The sequence below is a fragment of the Paralichthys olivaceus genome, chromosome 15, assembly GCF_024713975.1.
Source record: "Paralichthys olivaceus isolate ysfri-2021 chromosome 15, ASM2471397v2, whole genome shotgun sequence".
Classification (NCBI taxonomy): Eukaryota; Metazoa; Chordata; class Actinopteri; order Pleuronectiformes; family Paralichthyidae; genus Paralichthys; species Paralichthys olivaceus.
In genome coordinates, this window is record NC_091107.1 from 8197436 (window position 1) to 8216619 (window position 19184).

General features: G+C 41.8%; 1 protein-coding gene across 4 annotated transcripts in view; it reads right to left on the reverse strand.

Annotated features, from left to right (window-relative positions):
• Positions 1-16234, reverse strand: part of LOC109635852 (glucocorticoid receptor-like) — a 66065-nt gene extending 49831 nt beyond the window's left edge. The window contains exons 1-3 of one of the 4 annotated variants that reach the window (XM_069539670.1): positions 15687-16234; positions 14573-14638; positions 13074-14335 (exon numbers count right to left, since the gene is read on the reverse strand). In XM_069539670.1, the coding sequence (XP_069395771.1) occupies positions 13074-14335; positions 14573-14587 (1277 nt within the window). In that variant the 5' untranslated portion in view covers positions 14588-14638; positions 15687-16234. The remainder of the gene's footprint in view (positions 1-13073; positions 14336-14572; positions 14639-15686) is intronic. The other 3 variants (XM_069539671.1, XM_020097294.2, XM_020097295.2) reach the window with 3 other exon arrangements.
• Positions 16235-19184: the final 2950 nt, after the last annotated feature.

Below are 19184 nucleotides of genomic sequence, written 5' to 3' on the forward strand. Positions count from 1 at the left end.
TTACCAGTCTGGTTTGGCAAGTTAAGCATTTGATAATTAGCACTGATTAAAGAGCACGGATAAGGCTGACTGGTGAGTCATTAGCATTTGCAGGTACGTCATCATAAACCATACTACCGGTTTGATTACACTACAATCTGATGGTAAAGGGAATCCCCATAACACATTTTATTTGAATTCATCCAATAGATAAATCCACTCAAAACCACAAATGTCCACCTATTGTTGGCAACTCAGCATCACCAAAGTCACAGGGATTCTTTTTCTGGGAAGCATCATTGTCTTTATACAAGTTTGTAGAGTAGATGTTGACTTATTTCAGTCATCTCCACCCTGACTACAATTATTCAATTTACAGTAGGAACTAGAGTACCACTACCAAGTTTTGTGTTAATCTTCCAGCAGCTTTTTAATAATGTTGCAAACAAACCAACCAACAAACAGGGGAAGGTGGTGAAAACATCACCTCCACCAAGGAGGTTATTAAATATTTCATAAATTGTCTAATTGAGTTATTTTATTTAAAGTGTAAACCGTACAATACCAGAATGAATGTGAAATTAATTGATTTTCTAGCCACAACAATACTCTCAGACAACACAGATCTGTTGCTTTATTAAGGCGACATGCACATTTAGGTCTTCAGCATTAAGTTATTTAAATGAAACTGAATCTATGGCTGATTAATTTCAATCCTTCACATTCTTCTTTATGGTGACGTGTTCTTCTTCTTGTTAATTAATTAATGGCAGAAATATTTATATTATAATGAAAATAAAAGCTCTAACATCAACTGCACTGTGACCTATAGCAGGGGTAACCCTAAACCTAACAACAACTAAAAGAGGCACAGGCTTGAAAGGCCTTTGGCCTTATCCACACATTTGAATCTCGGCCAAATTTACAGTATGTTAGTAAATAATCTAGAAATATAATGAGGCTGTCACCTTGCTGCTTCCATCACGTAGGTCTATTTCCAACATTGTTTTGGCGAGGCAGAAATTGGCCCACTAAAACTCGCTGTAACGCATTATCATCAGAAGCTAAGCGCCTTTAAAAATAGCTATTTGGCCTTAGCACTAGCTGTGCTAAAAATAAACAGGCTCCAGACCCAGAGGGGCTTCTATTTTTAAGAATGACAGAATGGTGGCTGAGAGGTGGGTCAGTATTCCCATGCAAATGAACGGATCAAAGTAGCAACAGGGACCATGCTCAATTTACTTCCACTTTAGAGATGGAAAGTTCTTAAAATTAAAGAAAATGTCTTTGCAGTTATAACAACAGTTTATAAAACTTTGCAGAATAAAAACAAGATAAGAAAAAGGCACATCTAAAGACAGATCTAGCAGACTATCATCCAGTCATTAACTCCATGTGTCATGCACAGACACCAGTCAGTGATAAACTCACTCACAGATCAGCCTGTTGACGAGCAGCTTGCTTAGTCAGTCTACATCTTAAACACTGTCTACGCCCTTTCTACTGTGGCCTGCTCCACCCACCCAGACAGAGTATTTTTCCTTTTACACCAACACTGCTGCTACATCCTTGGTCTGTGTTATCTTAAAACTCTGTGCATTGCAAAGGACTTTCTGATATTTTATTTCTGGACTTCATTGTCTCTTAAGAGCACCAGTTAAAATTCACTCAAGCTGGAAATGAAAATGCCCAGTTCTATAGATTTTGCGGCACGTTTTTTCTGTTCAATGTATTATTTCTTTCTTTGCCATTTAGGCGTAGGATCAAGCGGACACTGAAGACAACGAGAACATGCTTTCACACCAAACCACAACATCTCAAGTGCTTCCCAGTGTTGACTTTGGAAAAACCTAAAATGTAGCCTCCATGTCCATCAAAACCAAGGTTATAATTTGAATTAAGTGGTCACGGGGTGCAAAGCAAAGGACAGGTCCTGGCCATTTTGTCGAATATATAAACTCCTTAATATGAGTTTTCAGATGTTGAAGTTATCTACTGGAAACATATGAATGTACATTTTTCCTGCCTTTCAACTCAGATTAGGCGTCACCCTTTTGTAGGTTCTTTTACAGATTTAAGTGTTTTACAAGAAATAAAAAGGTCTACCCAAATAATTAAACATGTGTTGTCAATACCAGGATCACTTTAATAAAATGGTAAAAACCTTAACAGATCCGTCTAATAGCATCTTGCAACAAGAGGCAATTTAGAATGTCTGGAAAAAGCTTGATTTAGGTGCACAGCATTAGCTCAGCAAACACAACAACAAGAAGTGGGTCACGTAAGAGTATAAAGGCGAGACTTGTGCGGAATCTCATTAACCGTGTTTTCAAGTTTCCTTCAAACCGGCTGCAAAGGATATTAAGATTACACAAGGTGCAGGTCTGAACAGCAGCTACTGGGGATGACTGTTTGCCTCCACATGTACAGTATCCTTGGTCAGGTAAATCATTGATCGGCCTATGGCACAAGGTCCTCTGCGTTGTCTGGTGACAACCTCTGACATTGCCAGCTGAACACATGCGGCCATCAGTGCTGTAAATGCACACTGTGCGTATCTACACATGCACAGGTTTATGAATAGTTTGGATGCAATAAAAAAAAAATGCAATTCATAGTAACATAAAATTGCATTAAAAACTAGCATTTTTTTCTTATTTAGTTTTAGTTTACATGACAATCTATCCACTCTCACAACATTTGCAGTCAAAACTGTAAAACACAGTCTGCACTGCCTCAGTGTCTTTATAAAGCATTCAATAAAGCTATAACTATTTCATAAAAGAGTAATTTAAGAGAATAAAAATCAGTAAATAATTAAACAACTTGTTCAACTCAGGAGAACCTGTTATTCTTAATAATTTGATGCTTTCTAATCCTTTGTTTTAAAATGATGACATATTTATTCTATTTCACAATGCAGGCTAATATGCACTTTCAATCACAAACAGCTCTAACATCACATACTGTATATGACCTCCAGGGTCCTAAACCTGGCAGGTAAGTGATATCTTAAATTAGCTAATTAAATGATCCGAATTAAAGGAACACAGCTCTGGGACTGGAGGGATTCATCAAGTTGCTCACACTTCAACAGGTTGGATGCTCACTACCAGAGGGGTCTGAACCTGTGGCCTCCAACTGACAGTCTCCACGGTTACTCTGCCTCCCTAGCGACATTGAGAGTGTCAGGTGCACTCTCCAACAGTCACCCAGTAGAGGAGTGAAAGGAAGAAAATCTCCAAAATACACTGTAAACTCACCAACACTTCTTTTCTAAACCTTATTTGTGCACATTGGTCTAGAATTTAGACTTAGTTGAATAAGTACAATGCAACAAGTCCTCCAACCTGTACAACCATGTTGTACCGTTTGATATGACCCATAGTTCATCTAGTGCAGGGGTGAGGAATGTCCAGCATCATAGCCACGAGACAGTTTGACCCGGCCATCAGGCCATCCACAAATGATAATTTTCTGCAATTAAAGAAAATAACATAGTGGTTGAAGAGTAGTGTAGTACTTCAGAGTCTTCCCTTCCAGCTGAGGCCCTGAAATGTTACGGTCAGAGTAAACGTATGTTGTGTGTCATCACAGCAAGAAAAGGAAAGGAGATGTGTAATGTAGCAATATCCAAGAGAAACTGACAAACGAGAAGCATAATCTACCTAATTTGAAGGAACACGTGCACAGTGATGAAAAAGGGTTGATTATCAATACAGGAAGAAACATGCATCGAAGATGAATGCACTGCAAAAACAAACACACTTGGATCAAGTTATTGCTCGTCAGCAGAGTTTGGGAGCCGAACAAGCAGCCTTCACAAGACCACACCCCGACAGAGACATGCATGTCAGAATTGTACTGATTAGCTGATAGCTAGAAAGCTGAAACCTCATTCACAAGAAGAATTGTGCAGGAGTGTCCTACTACCACTGCAGAGCTGCGAGGAAGGTCTCCACTTCTGTCAAATTACCGTCGCCAAAAACAGTTTTCACCAGTTATAGTTTTTTACTCTGGTAACAATGATAGAAAAGAGGAACTTCACATGGGAAACAAACAGTGATCTCCAGGGTCAAAGTCCTGTGTTTTGTCAACCCATCCATTCACTCCAACCTTCGACTAACGTGGACCTTGTCACTCTACGTCACCTGATTTCTTCCTTTACTACTTACATAATTACCATAAGTCATTACACTAGAGGTCTCCTAACAATAAAACACAAGCATGGGTTGCAATAAGCTGCTTGCACAGACAATCTATGGGCTTGTTTTACACAGGACAATCTCATAAAAGGAAAAGTATCATCAGATATAACTGAAATTCATACTATGCAATCAGAGAGATAATTTAAGCATGATTAATTTCATTGATGATTACAGAATTCGTTAGTTCAACCTACAGAGAACTAACAAAAACCAAGTGGAAATCAAATTCCCTTTTGAATTCGTCCTAGTTCTGTTTAAGGGGAAGATAAACAGTTTAACTAAAAGTGATCCTTGAACCTTGGCAATCAAACCCAGGCACACCCGGCCTACTTTTCATTTAGTCCAATCAGGAACATGCAGAAGACGAGTGACATGCGCATTCCTCCTACAGATTAAGGGCATTTGTCCCCTTGCTGACTCGGGAAGGAGGGATTAAACATCTGTGTTGGAGATGAGAGACAGACGGAGAGAGGAAGTGATCGACAGCCCACACAGAACGGCTGCACAACATAAACCGAGCAACAGAATCCTCCACAGAAAAACAGACCAATACAAAACCACAATGGCACAGTGTCCAACTGCCGTCAGGCTTTTTAAACGGATGGCTCAGAAAGCTGGAAAGACAGGAAATTCCAACGACATGATTCGTCAATCAGAAAACATGTCTTGACATGTCACAGAATTCCCAGGACTTACAGTAGAACACAGCACATAAATAAAATGAACTGATATACACATTTGTCTTAGAAGAGAGGAATGAGAGATTTGACAAGCAATGTGGCTAATGAAGCAGTTACATTTAGATCTAGTAGCTGAGTAGGATCTTACTGTTTTAACCCCTGAATCTAAAATAAATGACTTCTGTAGACTGTCTCCATTGATTAAACTCAATCAACAGGTGACATATTAGAGGGAATACCGAAATATGGGTGGAGAAACATGTTTATGGATGTTTGCATGAAGAGCTCAGTGGCTCTCTGGACCTATGAGGACTGTAAAAATGATGTGGATCGTATGCTATAACTTTTGCAATCACCAGATCTCAACCCAAATATACACATATGCGAGAATATGGAGCAACATCAGCGTTTCCCACAGAAGTTTATCTGTGGCAATGAATCGTGCTGCACGCTGTGTGCCACTCCCAGCCACAAAGTGGGAAACGATTTGTATAGATGCGTAAATCGGTCTCAACTTCTGATCAAGGTACCTACATAATGATAAACGATAACAATAATAAAGTCATTTTTTGAATTTTTTTTTTTTGACACAGAGCAAAAAGACCAGCGGTCGGAGCCTTTATAGCCACCAGACTCCACACTTCCTGTTTCCTGTCTTGAGTTGTTGCCAAACTTAATAACCTCAGTCCTCTGTTTATGAAGCAGAGAGAGTCAGATTAGGCGGAGCTATATTTACGCTCACTCCTGTCGTATCTGAGCACAGTTTGCTTGCACAACTTTTTTTTGTAATGTAGCTGAGAAAGAAACAAACTTATGTCATTTTACAAACAGACCCCGATTATCATGTTATTGCTGTCCGTTTCTGGTCCCTTTTGTTGCGAGCTGAGCTACTTCCCGTAAAATGCCATCAAAAGCATGAGGGTTAAGACATATGCAGAGACAATTACAGGAACCTTCAAACATAGTATTGTAAGGCCATCCCATAATTCATTAGGCAAGGGTGTGTTAAAAGGGGACCTGCTGGAGGAATTCAACAAGTACTCTATTCTGAAGATTATTGGTGTAAACCAAGAAATTCCACCCAGCTAGATTCACCGCACACTGACTTCACATGATGGGCAATGAGGCATTTGTTGTTGTATGTATTTGTCTGTTCTAGGAATGTCACGAGAACTAATACTTCGATACCAAGTCGATGCCAGAATTCTAAAAATGTCACGGTACCGGAGGCACTGAATAATACTGACCCGCCATTGCAGGATGGTTGCTGCCGCTGCTTTGGCATCGGGACAGGTGCACATTGCATGTCCTGTGTAAATCTCATAATTTTCTTACAGGCCACTGTTGTGCTTTATAATGTTAATGTATTTTTTCTTTTTATTTATGACTTGAAGGCTACATAGCCACAGTTGTTTTTTGTATATTCAAATATTTTTGTAGAGTGTGTGTTGATTTTAATGGGATCTGTGACAGTTGTTTTGATGTTACTAAATAAACAATAATTATAAATATTAAATAGTCATTAACTGGATATGTAGTGTAGACCAGAACAGACCAAATAATGTATATCATCATATATGAGTGTGTTCTGCAAGTGTGATTTGAAGGAGGTGGATTTAAGACATTATGATTAGCTATAAAACATATTCTCTATAGACAGCACAGTAAATTCATATTAGGTAAGAGGTCAATAACATCACAAACCACAACTTCAGAGTTGATTCAACCTGCTAATGTAATACCTCCTGTGGCGGTTCTGAACGCTTAATCCTGATGGTTCCCTTTTACCTTGTTTTCATTTTGTCCTGCAAAAAGAGGTTAAATCCATCATGTGGCCTGTTACACAGGCCTCAGATATGTTCAACACCTAACACCGAACGTAAACAAGCCCTCAGTCACCAGAACAGTCTTAAAAACAGCTTGGCTGCTAAGAGGCCTAGACCTGCTTTGGTTCCCTGCAATACAGTGAACCTAAAGCCGTTTTCAGACATGATCTGCGTGTAAAATCTGGCAACTGAGTTAACCCACAGTTTGCCTTTCACACATGCACAAAGCAGCCTGAGGTTCTCTGCACAGACACGTTGACAACACCATCAAATTCTCAGCGTTATTCAGCTGAGGAGTAGCTGTGTGCTGCAGACAGAGGCAGGAAAAGACATATTAACTCAGGAGATCAGGTGATTTTCTTGACAACACATAGACACCGTTGTGAGCTGTTATCGTCAAGAACACTTCGTCGGTGTCTTCTACGTTTGTGTCAGTGACTTTTCACAGTCAGACACGCTGTGTTCACACATCAGATTCTCCCTGGATATCTACAGATATAATACCAGGAGGCCAGGCAAAGAAAATCAGCAGAAACTGCGGAGCGTCTCACTCGGACATTTGCGTTCACACATGCACCTCCTGCGGTGAAAATACAGAAGAACTAGGTGTTCAGTGCATGGCTCGAGTCAGGCCTGCTTCAAAGATTCAGTACAGTAGTATCCACAGGGGAGGGGCGGCTAAGACAGGAAGAGGGAGGAAGAGTAACAACAAGTCAGAGTGAAAGAAAGAAATTCTTGTTTAGAAATATATTATGGCTGATGATCAGACTGATATGTATAAAGCCTATTTAAAGAAACAGCACCAATATGGTATCAGCTCGATCTGTTAGTTTCACAGTGACTTTAACAAGTTAGAAGCACAAGTGATATCCACTAACAGCTTTATGATACATCTCCACTGTTAATGTAATACAAGGCACCAGAACATTTCCACACACTCAACAACACACTGCCATGTTTGCGCCCCCTGAAAGTTTGAGGCCTCATCTGGTTCATCAGTCAGAGAACAGAAACTGCATCAGCATTAACAAATGATGAAGGATGGTGGAAACAAGCTGCAGAAAGTGGTAATTAAACCACAAGATGCCGCAAAAGGAAAAGAGGAGGGAAACATAGTCTTGCATGCATCAAAGGTTATCAGTAAGCCTATTAAGCAACGGGAACTCAAGCAAACAATGTGGATTGAGGTTGGCATAATCTCAGAGATTACAAATCCAGGAAACTGTCAACAGACATGAGTCTGACCTAGTTTGGCTTTAAGTTTTGTGTCAATGACCTTTTACCTGAAGTAGCTGTTGTTAAAGGACTGAAAGACACTTGCAGTAGGACATCAGATATCCAGCGTGTCCAGTTTATAAAATGTATGCACAAGCAATTCAAGAACAGTGTCATTCATCTAATGTTGAAAAAATATATATATATCAAAACTCCAGCAGATAATAATACTGCAGGATTTGTTCGAAAAACAATATAACAATATAAGAATTTATTCAGACTGTTTTGTCATAATTAAAAATGTGAATCACATGATGCAAACAATTTAATAAAATCAACTTTCATCCATTAAATCAAACATAACATTCAGTTTGATATATTTTAGTTATGATCTTTGATTGATTTACTTTGAATCAGCAGAGTTGTGTAAAATAAGTACATCAGTATATCAGTCAAAGCTGTTGTGTTGTGTGTCAACAAACTACTCAATTTAATTCAACAAGCGCATTTTGCGTCAGGGTTTTTTCCCCGTCAGAACATTTGTGACCACAACTGGAAACAAAATGGTACAATGCAGTTGCAACTTCCAGTAAAAACAAAGATGATATGTCTGTTACCTATAAAAAATGTAACTGTAATACACAAAGGTGGGCAGACAACCAGGGCACTGCACTCATACCAAGCTCTGACTGAAAATAAAGGGTAATTATATCATAATTATTAACCCAAACATCATCGTAATCATCGTCATCATTAGGGTTTTTTACATTAGGGAACACGCCCCACAAGTTCAACAACTCATGTTTATGTTTCTGCTGCTGCACAACTCCTCCCTTCTATTGGCCCCTCGGATCAGTCTCTCAAACTGTGAACAGACTGTGCACTTTGTTCACGGGCCCTTAGCTTCTATCCCAGGAAGGAGGCCAGATTGCCACTTGCAGCTAAAGATATAAGCCGGGCACTCTATTTTATTGATTTTCTCTCAAACTGTCAATGTTTCACACCACAAGAACATCTACATCTGATAAGCTCATATATTTAAGAATATTCCATATAGAGAGGCATGGTTGTGCAACCTGTTTCAGTGGTTTTATGATGTTAAGTGAGACTCAGAATGAGATACCATTGCAAGGGTGAAGGTTAGGACATCTAATCACACACAGGCCTGAAACCAATGTGCCAAACTGACATACGTTTTTTAAAGTAGAGCATGAAGCCTCCTGCCCCACCACAGCTTTACCACGATGCATCAGCAAACTCAGGTCTGGCAGAAAACCTGTCTAGCCTATTTTAAGATGCAGCTGCAAAAATATAATTTGGCAATGAACAGTGACTTTAACATTTCAAAACGTCGAACAAAACCAAAGTCTGCATGTAAAAAAAAAAGATGTGTGTGAGAGTTTGCTTTGTATTCTACAATCTGAAGCACACTTCTAACACAAGAGTCTGTGTGTGTGTGTGTGTGTGTGTGTGTGTGTGTGTGTGTGTGTGTGTGTGTGCGTGCGTGTACACGACATCTTTGTGTGTTCAGCCCTCGCATGCCTCTGTGAAATACAGAGAGCTCGGAGAAGCTTATCAGGGGTGAGTAGGTGAGAAGAAAAAAAGTGAGTAGCAGTCTAAGGAGAGAGACGCAACAGCACGCCAGAGCAGATATGTACACGTGGCCTCCCAGCCTCTGTGTGTACAAACATACACACACAGAAACACACACAGACTGTCTGTCTTGCTGTCCACAGCTGGCACACACTGACACGAGACGAGTTTACATCAGCTTTTCAACTGTTTTTACAGTCAGCGTGGCTCAGGACGTCTTATGGCGCAGTTTTAAACTTCAACATGCATAACATACATGTCCTGTACAGCTGAATGTTTTCTGCATGTAAAAAACAATGCACTATATAATGATTCCGATTAGCAAAAAAAGAAAATAACTGAACATCTAACTAATAAACGTAGCATCATGCTTTTTGAAAGAAAGTTTCAAGGGCCCCATTTAACCCTGAGCTTGAAGAGTCATTTGTCTATTTAATTATCAGTTATATAACAGAAGGCTGGAGCCAAGCAATGTGATCGAGCCAAATTGTGTTCCATCTGTGCAGAAAATTCCCATAGTAGAGCTAAGTGGGCTCCATGATATACAGTACCGTACATGGAGTAGGCTGCTATGCTAACTCATGTTAGAAGCCAGTCATTCGATATTACAGTTGCGTCGGTGTGAAAATTTTAAAGCTGGATTGATATTAAGCCAAATGCTATAACAGACCACCAGATGTCCCAGTGGACTCAGCTGATGCCCCACCGAGGGGAACATAATGACACTGAGAGAGCCCGTGAAATAGGGTGTATCGACTCCAGTCCTCTTGAAAGCACTACTGATCCTCTAAGCTTGTTTACAAACCACTATTTAACACTAAAATAGAAAGAAAAACCTGAGTGTAGTGGCAACAATCAGCATAACAACTGAGCGACCAAGGTGGGAGCGGTATCCCAGTCGACCAATACCGTGTGGATTTCTCCATGGGAAAAAATGCTAATGTACGGAGAATATAACCTGCGCAATGCACGTACGTCTCTCCTCCTGACACACTTCCTCCACACATACACACAAAGGAAACAGAGAAACATGGAGAAGCAGGGGAAAGAATCAAAATGGAATATTTTTGGTTTCATTGCATGAACATCTCAGATGGTTTCAACCCTGTGAGAGACACATGGTGGTTTTACTTCTCACAACAATTATTCAACTTTGTCAGCCTCAAACCAAAATGTTGCCATAATGACACAGATTTAGTTTTCTTTCAGGCTACCACTTTGTGTTTGCCATGACTCCTCTCGTCATCACGCCAAAAGAAATGCCCAGATGAAATCTCTTGTAAACAGTCACTACATGTGCCACCTCCCTTGACTTAAATTTGATCTTGCAAAAGGCTAAAGGTTAATCACGTTGTCATATTGCTTATTTGTGCCAACAGTATTGGTTGCTGGGGTAGGCTTCTTTTAAAATGTGCCAGGAAAGTGTCATAATGACAAATATCAGATCATACAGTTTAAATAAAATCTAATTATGTTCTTGCTCCAGTTGTAAATTTGTGCTTTGTATGTGTGATGGTGCATATTTTTCAATGTTGGTCATATAAAACACATCATAAGAAGATTTTAATTTAGAAATCATGAGTTGGGTAGAAGACAAATGATAAACTACTGATGAAAATGAGCATTAGTTGCAGCCTTACTTTCATAATAATGTGAAGATTTTATTCTGAAATCAATTTTCTACCTCTAACATGACTAAATACCTAATATGAAGCTTGAAACTTTCCTGATCATTTCAAAGAATAAGACAAACAAGAAAAGAGTAATTATTGCTAATCTATGTTTTCTGTTGCACAATATTTGCACATTTGTTGTGTTTCTTCTCGTTTTTGTAACGAATTGTTCACATGGTACATATGTCTGCGCTGGCCTCACAGAGCCTTAGGGCTGAGAGAAAAGAGAAAAACAACAGGACAACACACACACATGCAAGGAGAACTGACAGAAGTAGCTCAGGTACAGCGGCACTTAGCAAACTCAGTTCTTTAAAACACCACTAATATTAGCAAATGATAAAATAATAAAACACAAGAAGAGCAAATATAATTTCATGACACATTTAGACTTTTTGAGTCAATGTTTATAGTAGAATTAAAGTCTTTAGTGTTTTATATGTCAATAAAATACCTCAAACAAACAGTTGCTTAAAATGAGATTATGGATTATACATATAAACCATCACTGAAGAGACTTTAAACACAGTTCAAACTGGTTAACAGCACAATGACCCAGGAGCATGTCAGTGTGACAGCAGGGAGATTGACGTTTACAAAGCAAGGCTCACTCATGATGTTTACGCCACATTTGTCAAACAACATCCTGGGATGTGCCCGTTCGAGCTGCGTTCACAAAGACTCTCGTAAAGCAGCAAGTTTATAACTCTCTTTGAATAGTGCACTCACAGCCAGTGCAGTTATCAGATAGCACTGCTAAGCTGAAGTGAAGCGCGCCCACCGGACACTTCTCATTCTCATCGCGCTGCACTCCCCTGACTTTCTCATGAGATTTGTTTCCCTCTCACTGAACATGACTGTACTGCATCCTCCGAAATGCACATACCCTGTTTTCACAATGAATCATTTCCTGTGAGATTGCACGATTACGTAACTGTGATATCTTTGTGACGAGAGCTTTCTTACAACACATTTCTGGAAAAACACAAGAACACGGAGCATGGAAAATTTCATAGTTGTATTAGAAAAACACAGATTTTCAATATCTGACTATTAAGAAACCAAAATATCACCAAAGCTGCAACCTTTATCCTTGAAACCTGGCAGCTCCAAAACTAACTCATCACCTCGTCTTGCATCTTTTTCCTCTGACAATAATCCCGTTAAAAAAACAACAAGATTTTCCATTTGCCATGGCATTCCTAAAATATGATGTGATGTTAATGAATCGGAGCAACGATTGAGCCAATTGCAGGCGATAAGCACCAGATGCCCTCCACCCCAGGGATGCTAGCCCTCCATCCCAAAAAGAAAAATAACAATAACTGTCACAGAAGAACATACAAACCACCTGAGCTCCCTCCTTTCCAGCTGCTCAGCTAGAATCACACTGTCTGACTCACTGGCTTAAATACTTTAATCTCCCCAAATCCACACTCAAGGTGTCCTGTGGGGATGTGAGGTGTCCTGATACATCACTCTGAACCTGATCTGATTTCAGGAGGAGCGCAATACACAATAAGTTTTTTTGGTGTTTTAGTTTAGAAGAAAAGAACTTGAAATGTCTCTAAATCATTCTGGTATTCACTTTCACACATTACAGATACAATTGTGTAATTTCTCAGAAAGGTTTAGCAGTTTTATAAGGTGATACTTAACCTTTTCATAGACTTTTTTCCCTGTTAAAATGTACCATATTGATGGTCTTGCCACACTGCTAATGATTTTTACTCTGACAGATATGTATCAGACTTTAAAGATGACCAGAACAGGTCACCGAGTCTGGAGGACATTTGATCAGGAAAAACCTGTTACAGCTCAGACTGGAATACAGTGGGAATTAGTTTCCTCTTTGCATGCAGTCACGAGAGCAGGATAAAGTTATTTTAAGCGACCTACCTGGAGAAGCTGACAGAGAAGGGTGACATGGCTGCGGAGGGGAGCCCATCGTTGCCCCTCTGTATCCCGGACGGCTCTCCAAACCTGCCCCCCCTCGTCCAGCTCTCCGCGACTGCAGGCAGATTCGAGAAAATGCCAAAAGGCTTCTGGTCTTGTAGGCCCACGGTGGAGGACGGGCTGGCTTTGTAGTGGTAGCCAGGTACTGCGCCGGCTCCCATGGTCGAGGACATCGGGCCTCCTCCGTGCAGAGAGCTCATGCTGCTCTGGAGACACTGCGACTGGCAGAAACTGCCATTCTCCTGCTTCTCCTGTTTGACAACGCCAGGTGTGCGGATGTGGATGAAAGAGTTGTCGTGATCTTTCTCCTCCTTGATCATGACGCTGGAGAGAAGCGATGGAGGCTGCTGATGTTGATGGTGTAACTGATGTTGCTGGTGCTGTAGCAGGTGGCGGTGCTGCTGCTGCTGGTGCTGATGATGCTGTAAGGGGTGCTGCTGGTCGGTGCCATTCACATCGGTACAGTTTCCTCCGTTGCCCACCAGGACCTTTGTTTCCTTAAGCAAACTGCCGTCAGGACCGCAACCGCCGCTGCTGTCATGTAGGATGTTATCCAAGTGTGCCACCTCTGAATCCAACTCAAAATCACTGATTTCTGGCAATGAATTAGGGAGGTCCAGGTCTTGCCAGATCTCGGTATCCTCAATAAGGTGACCGCTGTTGCCATCCAAATCACACGGGCCGCCGCCTGTATGTCCACCGTAAGTGCCCAGCTCCTTTTCCAGAGAAAAACCTCCCTCCTGCTTGATGTGCTGGGGGAAAAGGTTGGGCAAAGGCAGTTTGCCCAGGACGGAGGTGTCTGAAGTACTGATGACAGAGGTGGACGTCCGGTTGAGATCAGAAATATTCTGGTTCAGCAACGACAAATTGTCCTCCATGTTGAACATACCAATATCCAGGTGGTGTTTTCGTTTCTGCAATCTGATGATTTTACCCTCCTTCATTTCTGACCCTTCACACTGGCCACGAGGGGACTCAAAGAGACCTCCGAACTCCCCCTGGTCTTTGGTGCCAGCCCCTCCGTTTGGGGCCACCGTTAGCTGGGGCAGGGAACTGGGGCTGGGCAGGTGCATCGCAGCGGGTTGGAGCAGCGAACCAGCCGTGTCACCTGTGTCACTGCCTACTCCGACTGCTGTCTCCCCAAATGTCAGGCTGTCGTCTCGATTACAGTTGCGCTTCAGTCCACCCTGATCCATATCTTTATCCTGACAGGACATTGGGGGGGGGGTTAAGGGGACACAACACACACACAGTGAGAGAGAGATACGACATGGTTAGCCTATGAAAACAGAGTTGATGGATAGGATGACACATATGAGGTTATTTCAGAAGGAAAAGCTAAAAAAAGCTTATCAAAACATAGATCTTTGACAGGATTAGGTAAACATCTGTATGACATCTACTGCCTCTTCCACTATGTCTCTGCCCACGCTGTCCCTCACCTTATGTCCTTTCATTTTTCAAGAAATACATGTGATCTCCCCCTTTTCACACCCACACTGGAACAACTGGCACAAACCAGGCCGGGTGAGGTCGGTATAAAAAAAAGAAAAACAAGAGACGATTATAGCCATTACATAAGATGAACTACATTGTTCATGTTATTTCTTTGAACTGTGTCCTCAACTCAAAGAGTCAAGAGGCCCATGACAGTGCGACTGAACAGCGAGCACGTGTACATACATCTATTGAAAGAGATGAACCCACTCTGGGCCTCCAGCCACTTCACTTCACTCGATTTGCATGAAAGGGGGCCGATTGGAAATTCTGTCAAAATGCCATTTAACAACATTTGAAAACAAACTGAGTTCAAGAAGAAATTTAAAAAAATGCAAAGAATAAGCTTTTAGCATGTCAGGGTTCTGCAGCATTTATCTGTTGATCATTAACAGTGATAAGTGGCATATCTGGAGGGGCTCAAATTGACCAACAAAGCGAGCTGGGTTTTCAAAGTCAGTGCCACTGAATTAAAACTAATTTTGTGTTTTTGTAAAGATTTCTTTTAATTAATTTGCTCATAGCTTTTACCACTTTCCCCCGCCCACATATGTGCTGCATGTATGACTCTGCACTGTCATAGGCTGCGCTGCATTCAGATTATATATGATGCACTATCTTACCATATTAAGGTGGCTGGCATGAAACATTAAATCGGAATTTATCAGTAAAGTTTAAAGTTTGGATATTGTACTTTTTATCGAGAACAACCCCCGCACACCATGACAGCTTTGGTGCAACCTGTTGGCGCCGAGGGGAAACTGAGCTGACCGTACGCCTACAGCCGCGGGCGCTGATAAACACACGCTCCGTGGAAGTTTGTGCAGCATTTGTCCTCTTTCTCTCTCGAACAGAAAGCGGCTCCTGTGCGCGTTGCCGGCGGATACTGGCTCGGTGTCACAGGGTGCACGGGGCTGGAGGTCCGAGCGCGGCAGAGCGCAGCGCACGGAGCCGCTCGTCGTTGGCCTACCTCGGCGCAACAACCAGCTTCCTCCCCCTCTGCCTCGGTATTTCTGCAGCAATGTAATAACTAATAACATGACAAGCTATAGGTCGTACCTGTGGTGAAAAGGGGGGAATGCACTCCCCACCGCTCAGCTCATCTCCCGTTTTAAGTCCGAGTTTGGAGGAACAAGATTCGGAGAAATTACGCAGCGTCCGCCGTTCCAATCAAGCTCTCGGATGAAACCCCTTCCTCGCAGGAGCGTGGCGCAGTGAAATGTCAGCCGGGTCCGTCGCTGCCCCTCCGGTCGTGGGGCAGGAAAACATCGTCCGCAGCGTGAACTGCTCCAAACTCGAGTCAACAAGAGCGTCGCTAACCCCGCAGGAGTTCAGCGATCCATCGTGTGCGCGCCCCAGCCTCGCTCGATCTGTGTCGGTAACTTTTAACACACGTCGCCGGTGCAGGGGAGAAAAATGAAGGAGGGCGGTGATCGATCACTTTCTGCGAGAGGAATTCAGGACTAATCCGCGATGGAGCGACGGATCTGAGGCGCAGTCCTCCGCTGTTGCGCCATTAAACCCCGTGAGTACATTAAAGTTATATAATTCAGCCGTACTGCCCTGGCGCACTCAACTGCAAACTCGAGCAGGGCAGGGCGCACAGTAAGGGAGGTGCGTCAAGCTCGGTACAACCAGGGGAGTGTTTCCAGTCTATCCTTTCACAACAAAAGCTTTATATATATTTTTTTTCACAGCGTTACATATTGCATGACAATCAATAAATCATACTTACGCACTTTTCATATTAAAAGAAGTGCTTCACCTAAAAAGCATACAAATACCATGTCTCCATAGTTACTACTTGCTTAACCCTGATCCTCAAGCTAATCTCAGAATCAGAATCACTTTTATTGCCAGGTATGTGAACACACACGAGGAGTTTGACTCCGGTTTTACTTAACTCTCTTAGTGCAAACAGTTAAAAAAAAACATAGACAGAAACAAGAACAAAGACAAAAAACAAAAGCTATGTGCATGTACAACCTAACCTGGCTTATTTTGTCTCCATGAGGAAAACAAATCCCCATGATGTGACTGAGAAAACAAATGTAGGTCCCCACAACATGAGTAATACCTGGACACACACACACACACACACACACACACACACACACACACACACACACACACAACAAGGGTGTTAATGGGGGCACTGAGACAAAAATAAAAAACACTCAGCAAAAACAGGATGATTGATGACACATATGGAAACATGCACATACAGGAACAAGTAGTGGGTGAGCAATGGCTGTTTTCCAAAACAATATAATAAAATAAATAAAATGTCCTACTTGTGCTTTTATTTGGAAGCAGCTCAGCTCAGCTTCCTGCCCCCCTGCGTGCGCGTGAGGCAGCTTGACGCATCCGTGAGTTTGACACTTACTGGTGAACGCCCCTTTCCCCTCCACCGAAACTCTCCCTGCTGGGGAATCTGTCAAAACGGGTCTGTCTCTGCGCATGGTGGCACCGAGGAGACCGTTACAGGCCTAACTTACATGCTCCACCGCACCAAGCGTGCTTCATGTGAACACCACCAGAGTTCTGAGGTCCCCAAAGCTCAAGTTTCCTCCTGCGGGGCTCCTTTTAGAAAAGAGGAACCCAGTTATTCCAACCAGATCTGTCTGACACCATGGAATCAGGACTGGGCTATTAGGAGAAACTTTATTTCTGGGAACAAGCCCAAAAAGTGTATCACTGCGAATCCTCATCTGGCCCAGTCCACACCAGACAAGCTATTTAATGTGACCAAGAAATGTGAAATGCATTTTGTTTTGTCGCCTTTTAATGGAATTCACGCAGGTTTTCTCGCTGAGCAACTGACTCAGCTCACCTGCTCTCAGATAGATGAGAAGTGTTTAGGGAGTTGCTGGAGAAAAGAAGGTGCCATATATAATTTTAAAAAAAAGAAGACTGAAGTCAGTGCAGGGTAAACAAAACATGTCCTTTTATGCAAACCTCAGATACAAGCTGCAGCCTCCAAAGAAAACCACCTTCAGCAGTTTAACATCGAGAACATTAATCATTCCTCCTCGGCCGGCACTTTCTCCCCTCGCAACAAAGCAGGATTGAAACCTGTGCTGGTTTGAAAGTGAGGGGTCAAAGTTCAAGCTGGTAGCCAGGAGCACTCTGAGAACTTGAAGCCTGATTCCTAATCGTCTACATGTGAATCTGCCTTTACAGACGAGATCTCTGCTGTTTACACACATATTTGATTTATTCTGTCAAAATAGGAAATAACCTCTGCTCATATAACCTAGCGACATGAATAGAATTTAAACTATGCAAGCAATGTCTGCTTGAGGGCAGGAACAGTGAATCAAACTATATCAAAATTATATTTTCTTCTTCAAACAATTAGTCTCTTATTTATATCACAAGACATCTTACCATGTCACATGTTTAAAAAGAACACAGTGTGCCAAACAAAAGTAGGGTACTATACTCCTCAAAGTCATCATTGTCTGAATTGCGCATGTATCACATTTATTGAATTTGATCTATGAATTTATTTCTAAATGTATAAAATTGTAAATGTATTTTGTCTTGTGCATTCAGTCTTTTTCACTGACACAGACCCCTCTGAACTGTTAGGCCCTGCATGAGAAGATATGTTCTGCAAGCTCACATAAAGTAAAATAGACAATTATTTAACTTCCAAACTCGTGAATCCTTCATTTTTTGCTAATGACCCAGGGCTCATCCCTCCATTCGCTTGAGCTTCTTGTTTTCAGGTGCTAGACGGTGGCTAACACAGGGCAGACTGGTCATCATCAAGCTCACCCAGAGTTTATTTCACCAAGGTGTTAAAATTAACAAAAAATATGGCTACCTGTGCATTTGTAGGAGAACTGCTGCTTTTTAAGATGCAGACCTGTATTCTTACATGGGCAGGAGAGAAAAAGTCAGGACTTTCTTAATGAAATCGTCTCCTGCTGCACATTGGCAGCGCTAATGGTAAATATAACGAATAGCTTCATTCGTTACTTTATCAAACAAAGTAAAGGGACCAACACACCAATCACAGCTGGAAAAAGGTGAGAAAAAAAAATTCTAAGGCCCATTTTGAAAGAAAATGCAAAAAATAAAATTGTAAAATGAAGATTGTTGTCTTTGGGAAATGCAATAGCAGAAACATGCCACTTCTATAAATGTATTTAAAAGGATTTCTTGAGACTATAATGCCAGTATGTCCATCAGTCACTTCCACTAGACAAGGTCATTAGTTAGAAATTCATTTTCCTGATGACACTTTAGTGGAGCAGAACAAGGACCAATTTGAGATATGAGTCAAGCAGAGTCAGATCAGGATGAAGAGGGAGACAGAGGTAGGGGAGGAAGGAGAAATGGACAGTGCAGGCCGTGCAGACAGACGCCCATTCTGTTCGATCAGCAAGAAGAAGAAGACGGACAGAAAAGGGGCGGGAAAAAAGGCGGTGGGGGGAGGCAGGTGTGGCCCTCCATGCAAGTCTTTTGATTAGATGGAGCATGGTGTGTCCTGTGCATGTGGATGTCTCATTAAAGGCTAGTGTGGCTGGAGAGAGGCAGGAGCTCCCC